General features: G+C 41.2%; 1 protein-coding gene across 4 annotated transcripts in view; it reads left to right on the top strand.

The window, feature by feature from the left end:
• Positions 1-740: 740 nt before the first annotated feature.
• The window catches only part of PTBP3 (polypyrimidine tract binding protein 3), a 107,402-nt gene continuing 99,502 nt past the window's right edge, over positions 741-8,640 (top strand). The window contains exons 1-2 of one of the 4 annotated variants that reach the window (XM_031942919.1): positions 1,976-2,065; positions 6,232-6,265. In XM_031942919.1, coding sequence (XP_031798779.1) covers positions 2,058-2,065; positions 6,232-6,265 — 42 coding nt within the window. In that variant the 5' untranslated portion in view covers positions 1,976-2,057. Of the gene's footprint in view, positions 924-1,730; positions 2,066-6,231; positions 6,266-8,640 lie in introns of those variants that run through there. The other 3 variants (XM_023497386.2, XM_031942937.1, XM_031942923.1) reach the window with 3 other exon arrangements.

Raw genomic sequence — 8,640 nt, 5'->3', positions numbered from 1 at the left:
GGACTGGAAGTAATACTGTTTGTTATAATCGCACTCTGGAGAGTCTTTAATGCCATATTAAAGCGTTCTGAATTTATTTAGGCATTCAAATAAAAGTGGGAATCATTGTCGATTTGGTGGTAGAGGGATGTAATCAGATCTCAACAGTGTAAAGATTATAGTTTCAGTGATAAAAGGAATCATAGAGGCCATTTAGTCCAATCCTTACCTAACCAACTATCCCCTTTATAACATTCTAGACTAGAGTTTATCCAGTCCTGCTTGAAGAGGGAGAGCCCATCACCTCCCAAGGCAGCCCATTCCACTTTTAATCAGCCTTACTTGTTAAGGACTTTTCCCTTAAATCAATACTAAATTTACCTCCGAGCAATTTACACTTCCTACTTTTGGTCTCTATGACTAAACACAATCAGTTTAATCCTTCTTCCTTCAAAATATTCTCTAAACTGAGGAACCTGGGAAAAGTGGGGGTGGGTGGGTTGGGGATACCCTTTGCGAAGCATTTCTTACCCACAACCCAGGTTTCTAAAGCCTATCTCCCATTTCATGGCACATCTTGAACTTATATTTTCTCCATCTTACATTTTAATTCAAGCATATACAGTAAGACGAGGGCAAGCCAGCAGCTAAAAATAGTCTCAAATGTTCTCATGTTCTGCACGCAATTCTTTTCCTTTCTATTATTTTATGCCTCGCACATTGATCTGAACTGAAAGAATACACGGCTAACCATTTGATCCCAGCTTAGTTTAAGCTTCTTGTCCTCAATTGCTTTTTTGCTCTTCTTAGGTGCCTGATTGATGCCTGTTGAATTTTACAGCCGAAACTGCGTTTCTTTTGGAGAAAGCTACATGGATATGGTGACGCTTCAGTCCTGGGAACCTCAAAAATGGGGTATTTTCTTTGGGCATGAAAGGCCTGGGGTGAGTAAAGACCAAACATATCGGGGTGAGATAGCTGTTTATCCGTTGTTTGATTGTCCCTCCCATCCCGGTGGTGCCAGACTAAGGATTTTAGAACGGATAACTGAATTGAAGGACTTTCAGGAGCACCAAGTCATTCAGAGCAGACACTGCTCGACTTTTAGCTCCAGAGAAAATCTTAGTAGACCAAGGGTGGGGAGGGAGAGAGAGAGAGAGAGAGAGAGAGAGAGAGAGATTGAGAGAGAGAGAGTGTTTGTATGTAGGTGTAGGGGGTGATTTTCCAAGGCACAGCAACTATCTGACCAGGGGCACCTCATTCTAGGATCGGGATGAAGAGTAGGGGGTTGCTGTTCCCTCCAGGTGGTACTGACACGACTTCGCTTTTAGGTCTAGGTAGTTGTGAGAAATAAAAAGTTGAATATTTTTGCTGGAGTGGGAGTTAGGGGAAGGAAGGAAAGAAATAAAGAAGGAAGGGAGAGAGAAAGAAGCAGAGGCAACAGAGCGCTAGCTCGCTCGTTCCTCTCTGAATCTAAGAAACAGGAAAGGAGGTGGGGCGCGGCTCGGGAGGGGGGTTAGGGTGGAGCGAGCTAAGTTGCACAAGGATGCGCGCACGCGCGCGCCGGCTGAGCTGGGAGGGGTTGTGAAGAGAGGCGCGCACACGCGCTGGGGCGTGTGGAAACTGGGCGGAGGAGGGAACCTGAAAGGCTCGCGTTCGCCCGGCGGGGCGGGGGTGGAGAGTCAGTTCTCGAGGGCTGAGACGCGCGCGGGCGCGCCAGCCTGCCGCGTGACGGTCGGAGGAGTTGCCGGTCCCTAGGCGGCGGCGGGGGCGCGCTCCCTTCTCCGCTCCTCCTTCTCTCGCTCTCTCCTTCCTCGGCTGGTTGGGGGGCTGGGTGCTCCGGAGAGAGACGCCGCTCCTCTCCAGCCCCGAGCGGCCCGATCGAACGTCCGGCCGCCTCTTCCTCTCGAGGCTCCCTCCCCCTCTTACCCCCGCCCACGGCGTCCACGCCCTCGAGTCCCGGGGCCGCCGCTCATTGTGCTGCGCCAGGCCCGCCAGCCCCGCCAGCCCCGCCGGCCCGAGGACTTCCCCGCGGCCTCTCTCCCTCCCGCCCCGAGCTCTCCCGTCCTTCCTGGGCCATGGATGGGTAAGTGCAGGCGGGCCCTTAGTCCTCGAGTGGCGCCGGTCGGGGGAGTGCGGCCGAGCTTCCCGGCGCCCGCTTCAAGCTTTTCGCCTCCCTCCTCCCTCCCCCTCTTCCGCCGGCCCCAGAGCTTCACTGGATCCAAGCTGGGGAGAGGGCGGCGGCGGGAGTTGGTGCAAGAGCCCCTCACCTTCCCGCGACTGGGCGCGGCGCCGTGTGTGCGGGGGAGGGGGTCGTGGGGACGTGGGGATTCGACGGGGCTGGAAAGGCTTGTGCTTCCCCTTAGGTCTCGTTCGGCTTCCTTGCCTCGCCCGGTTGTCTCACTCTCTCCACCCCCTTGCCCTTCTGGGTGAGCGGGGTGCTGTGGCTGGGAAGGGGCGCCGCTGAGCTATGGGGGAAGGCGGGGGGAAAAGCAAAGACGGAGAAGGAGGAAGGGAAGGGGGTGTGTGTGCGCGGGTGAGGTGGAGCTGCTACTGCTGCTGGTGGCCCGGGCGGGTGGGGTGATTGCCGAGCCCTTCTCTTGGGGAAAGCAAATCCCTGTGGAGCTTTTCTTTTGGGACTGAAGAGGACTTAGACTGTATAGGACTTCTTAGACACACTTACCCCGTTCTCGTTCTTTCTCCCCTTCTGTTCTCTTAATCTCTCCCCTCTCATCTTTTATTCCTCCCCTCTCTTTCTTCTCTCCCTCTTATTTCCCCTTTTCTTTTGCCTTTTCTCTTCCCCTTTTTTCTTTTCCATTACCCCTTTTCTCTTCCCTCTTCTTTCTCCCCTTTTACTCCATCTCCCTTTTTCTCCTCTCCCTTTTCTCACTCCCCTTTTTCTAGATCTAATTTTTCTTCTCTTCCCCCGCCTCTTTTCTCTTTCCCTCCCATTTTTTCTTTCCCCTTTTTTCTCTCCCCCCCCTTCAAATTTTTCCATCTCGCCCTCTTTTTTTTTTTAATATCCCCAACCCTTTTCTTCCTCTTCCCCTTTTTCTCTCTCCTCCGTCTCCCGTCTTCCCCCCTCTCCTTTTTTCCTGTCTTTTTTCCTTTTCTCCCCTCCCTTCCGACTCTTTCCCTTCCCCTTCTCTTCTCCTCCCCTCCTGTCCTCCGCCCACTCTCTCTCCCTTCTTGCTAACCTCCCATTCCACGCCCCCTGTAGTCCCCTCCCCTCCTCATCCTCCCATCCTTGCCCGCTCCAGGTTGGGCATGGAATTTCAGTGATTAGAGTAGGTGGAGGAGTTGAAGGCTAGTCCACATCCTCCTTTTCACCTCCACCCTTCCCCCTCCCCCTCCCCCTCCGCCAACTAACCGGAGTCACGTCTTGCTGTGTGTTGAGACATCTGGAAAGCCAGAGATCCGGAGTTGGAGTTGGTGTTCCTTCCCTGCAGCCCCCAGATCACTTCCGCTTAGAAAATGGTGTGTATGTGTACGAGGTTTGGAGAGCCCTGGAGGAGGAGCTGAGCTGTGTGGCTGCTCCTGTTGCTGCTTCGGGTGGTGTCTTGGGGGTGGGTGCTACTTTCACTTTTCTCGGGGAGTTTCTGTTTCCTGGATAGGTGAAGGAAGCTTTGCAAGTTCGGCCCTCCCTCTCCCCTCAAACTAAAGCAAATTTCGGGGAAGGAGGAAAATGTGTGTGGGTAGATTCTTTATGGAGGGAAAGTGACCTAACGCTTTAGTACTGGGAGTAGTTTAATAGATAAAAGGGGATTCTTTTTAACTGAGAAACTAATGAATGAGACGTTCCTTTGGCCTTGAAAAGTGCTTAAGTCAGAGATGACTTTGGGCTTGAAATGTGCTTAAGTCAGAGACTTGGACTCTGATATATATATGGAGAGTGTTCTTGGAGAAAAGGGGAAGGTAAGAGGGAAGTGAAGTTTTTATTACTGGATTGAGATCTTAGGTCATTGGTGAAAGGGTTCTTAAGGCCTAAGGACATAATTTTTATTTTTTTTTAATGTAAAGGGAAGTTCAGTGGTAATAACTGCTGCTACTCTTAGAGGAACTCTCTGGTGTTGAGATTCGTTCTGCACTCCCACAGGTGGTAGATTTCTGATGGAAAATTTCTGGAAAGTCTTAGACTTATAAAGAAAATAAATCTTAGCTGATGATTTTAGAGAGAGAAAATATTGAAACATTGCTAATTAAATCTCGTGTCTGCAGTATGTTACCAAATTAGTTGTGATGGTAATACACATGCTATGTGAAAAAAGTTGTCTTCCTATTTGCATACTCATTTGATATTTCCTTTAGGTGTACTATACTAAACTCCCCTTTTTCCTTTTCTGATTTGTTCAGTTGAATGCAGAGTAAATATGAGTACAGGATAAAACACAAATGACAATTTTATTATTAAAAATCCCTTTAGAATGTTATCACTAGTTTTGTGTCGTTTTTTAATTTCTAAGTTTAGCAAATACTTTCAAATCGTTAACTGAAGTAATCTAGCATTTTCTAGGCTTCTGTGTGCTTTACATGAAATGCTTCAACTTGAGTTTTTTCTTAAGAAAAGAAAAACAATGGGGATTTTTCCCAACTAGATGAATAGGTAATTGACAATTACCTATGTAATAAGCGAATTAACAAATTTTTATAATTTGTTGTGCAATCAGTGATAAGATGGGGATCTTTTTCCTTGGAGTGTGTGTGTATACACATATATGTACACATACATGTGTATGTCATCTGGTTATAGTTATGGAAGGAAACAACAGCTTTTTATGAAAGAAAAAGCATTGGTACAAGCCGCTTGTGCCTTGAAATCTTACAGTTGTGAATTTGAGTTGCTAAATTCTTATTCAGACAGCTTGAGTGGAAAGACATTTTGAGCTTTAATAAAATCGTTGACCTCTTAATTATATAGTATGGGACTAGTCCAACAGGGGATGAAACTTAAATACTGCAATTTTTTTTAACCTTGGAATGAGTTTTTTAAGACAGTTCATTTAAACTTGGAGCAGTTGATAAGTACATAGATGCTAAAAAGTGAGCTCATTGTGAAATTAAATAAAATAATTTAAGCTGTATTACTTTTGGGACAGAAATTATTAAAAAAAACATTTTATGCTTAATATTGTCACATGCTTTAGTAAAAAAAATTTTTTTGATCAGTTGACTTAATTTTAACAAAGTTATATATGTTTATTTTTTAAAAAAGCTTTTGTTACAGGACCAGGTGATCAATATGTGGAATTTTAATTTGTACAATTGCAGTTTTTCTCTTATGAGTATGTGGAGATAGAAGTTTTAATTGATGGTAGTTTGCTTATGGTTCAGTAGATAGATTTTTTTTTTTTTTTATTGTTATGTCACAGAACATTAATTAAAAGGGTTCTACCCCACCTTTAAAAGGTGTGGTTGTAGACCTTTCAAGACTTTGTCCTCAGGGGCATAATTAAAAATTTAGGATTTCTCACAGCCTTGAAGAAAGCTCTGTGAACTATTTGCTTTAAAGTAGTGGACCATAGACCATACATTCAAGTTTTGAATTACCTTTTTCTTTTTTTTTTTCTTTTTTAAAGTCACTGCACTTTAGCATTTATTGTGCTCATATCTCAGCCGAATTAACTGAAATTCTGGATTGAGTCCCGTCTCTGTCCGAGGCCCCCCCCCCCCCCCCCCCCTTCCTTTTTAGAGATATTTTTTGTTTGGGAAGTCTTAGTTTGTTTGCTTGTGGAAATACTATTGGAAATCATTTGTGAAATTTCATGTTACATTGGTTTTAATGTGATAGTATCTTGTTGGTGAAGCTAAAAAGAAATGTCTTAATTCTGTGAAATTTAAAGTCTTTGAGTTATTTTTAAAGTTTTAAAAATAATTTATACTTGTTTGACTTTAAAAGAAAAAAATTGGGAAGTTTTTATTTTGAAAAACAAGAATAAAGGAAAATGGATAAACGGGCTGAATAGTATTTCTACATGGGCACAGTTATTTTTCTGTTGAGATGATGAATTGCAAGGAGCTTGATTTATATGTTTCTTATCTATCTCTTGAGCTTTGCTTTGTTCATACTGTTACGAGTCTGTCAGTCAAATTTCCTTTGCAAAAACATTCCACAACTCATCACATTTTCGCTTTTATTTTACATTATTATAACAATGTTTTTTCTTTCCTCCTTTAACCTAATTTATCTCTGCCTTTGTAATACTTGCTCTCTAACTTTGTTTTCCATTTTCTCTTCATTTTTTTTCCATACAGTGTTGTTACAGATCTTATAACAGTCGGTTTAAAGGTAGGAATCTTTTTCTCATCTTTCATATTCACTTTTGTATCCTCTTAATTGGGGCATTTTTCCCTTCTGCAAAACTGTATCACTTATTCACATATCATCTGTTGTGCTATATCTATACCAGCAGTATTCCTTTTTTTTTTTTTTTTTTTTTTTAATTTAGTCATTAACAATTTATTTTGGCATGTCAATTTTTGCAGTCAATTGATTATACATATTAATGATAGGGGAGGTTTATATCATATCTTTAATGTATATAGACACATAAAAGTGAAAATGAGATAATAGAAATTTTCACTTGCAAGATTCTAAGAAATGTAGCAAGGAAATGGATTTTCCTCCATCTTCCTTTTCATGGACAATGAAATTAATTGAAAGAAACAAAGGAAATTTCTCCATTAATAGGAAACTAGAGTAATCAAAAAGAATTCTTTACAAATTTTCTGTCTAGTTTCTAAACAACGTGTAAAAAAGTAAGACTTAATAAAAGCCTACTATTAGTTTTATATAATCTGCTAAAGCAATGCTTATTAATGACAAGTTTTAAAAATGTAGTCTCTAGGTTAGTTTAGACTAATAAATTTCATTTATATAGTGCTTTAAGGTTTACAAATCCTTTTTCTCCCAACAGCTCCCATGAGGTAGAATAAATAATCAGGTTAACTGAGGGTTAACCATAGAACTTTTAACTGTGGTCATAAAAATCAGAAAATATTAAGGCAAAGATTTGAACTCAGGTCAAATCTAGTATGCTTTCTATTATGTTTCTTGAAGGTCTTGGAATTTCATTAATATTCTAGTAGAATGTTTTAATATGAATCTTAAAGAAAACCCTTATCTACAATATATTTTTAAAAGTAAATCAAAAATAATTTGTACTTTTCCACTTTGGTAAACATTTACATAAACATTGAAAATTGAAAATGGTAAATAAATATTCAGTGGTATAAACTGCAGGTTTTATTCTACCCTCTGGATCACTATTGAAAACATTTTATTGATTTAGGCAGAACTATGAAATTTAGAGAAAATGGCAAAATAGTTGGCATTTTATGCCCAATGTTGCTTTGCTTTTATTTGAAAATGTATGTAAGTCTAGGACTATATCTTTAAAAGAAAACTTCTTAAGGCATTGACTCTTAGTGTTTATATAGATAAATATCCTTAGACATCTAATATTTGTCATATCTATTGCATCCTAAGAAAACTGAATGTAAATAGAAGGTTTAGCTATTAGGCAGCAAAAGACTTAGATATTAGGTACAAGAAGCCATATTTTGGTGTTTGGAATTTTAATTATGTAACAGACATAACAGAAGTATGTAACAGAAGTAACAGAAAAAAATACAGCAGACATTGAAATGCCTTTGGGTGGACTAGTTCACTGAGGATACAGAGATAAAATCTAAGCGTTTCTTGGGTTCTTAGAGCTTGTTTTCTAACGCTGGATATTACAGGTAAATAAAGGTAAGGTACTTTGAAGGAGAGAGTATTAAGAATTAGGTGATCTGAAAAGGCTTTGAGTAGCAGTTGGTAAGTTGAAGTGAGTTTTGACAGAAACCAAGAATTCAAGAGATGGAAGTGAGGCAGGAAGCTGTATGAGATAGGAAATATAATACAAAGTTGTGAGAAGGCCACTTTGTTTAAAAAATTGACAGGGAGTAATGTGCGGTAAATCTGGAAATGCAACCTGGAGCTAGATTTTGAAAGACTTTAAATGCCAGGATGTTATCTTAAAGGCAATAGATAACCTCTGAATCTTTTTTGAACAGAGGGAGTAACCCATTCCTGCTTGTGCTTTAGGAGATTAATTTTAGTTACAATGAGCAGAGGAAAGAGTGGAAGCAAGGAGACCAATGTGGAAACCATTAGACCATTTCAGTAGAGGGGGGTGATAAGTTTTTGACATATTACTAGAGAAGAGGAATCGATGGAAGAAAACTACTGAATTTATCATGGGCTAGACTTTTCTATTGATTGAAGATAGAATTTTTGAGGGAAAGGGAGAGTCAATTGTCTCTTGTTGTGAGCTGGACTATTGAAAGAATCTTGGTACTCTCACCAGAAATTGGGGAATTTGGAGGAAAGTTAGATTTAGGTGGGAATGAGGAGTTCTGTTTGGAGCTTGTTGTTTGAAATGCCTGCAAGATTTCCAAGTGGAGATGTCCCTCCAGATAAAGTGGTGATGTAGGAATGGAGCTCAGGAAAGAGAATTGGGCTACATTAAATGGGACGAGGTTCTTCTTAGGGTATCCTTATGCAATTTATGTTTTATTGGGAGGGAAAAAAGAACCTGTACATAGAAAAAATTAGCAGCTTTTGAGTTTGCTGTAGAGGGGGATACTTCAGTTCTGATATGAAGGCAGAACATTCTTGTA

This window comes from Sarcophilus harrisii, chromosome 1, assembly GCF_902635505.1.
Source record: "Sarcophilus harrisii chromosome 1, mSarHar1.11, whole genome shotgun sequence".
Lineage (NCBI taxonomy): Eukaryota > Metazoa > Chordata > Mammalia > Dasyuromorphia > Dasyuridae > Sarcophilus > Sarcophilus harrisii.
The sequence above is the reverse complement of the archived record's forward strand: the minus strand, read 5'-3'. Positions and strand labels throughout refer to the sequence as shown.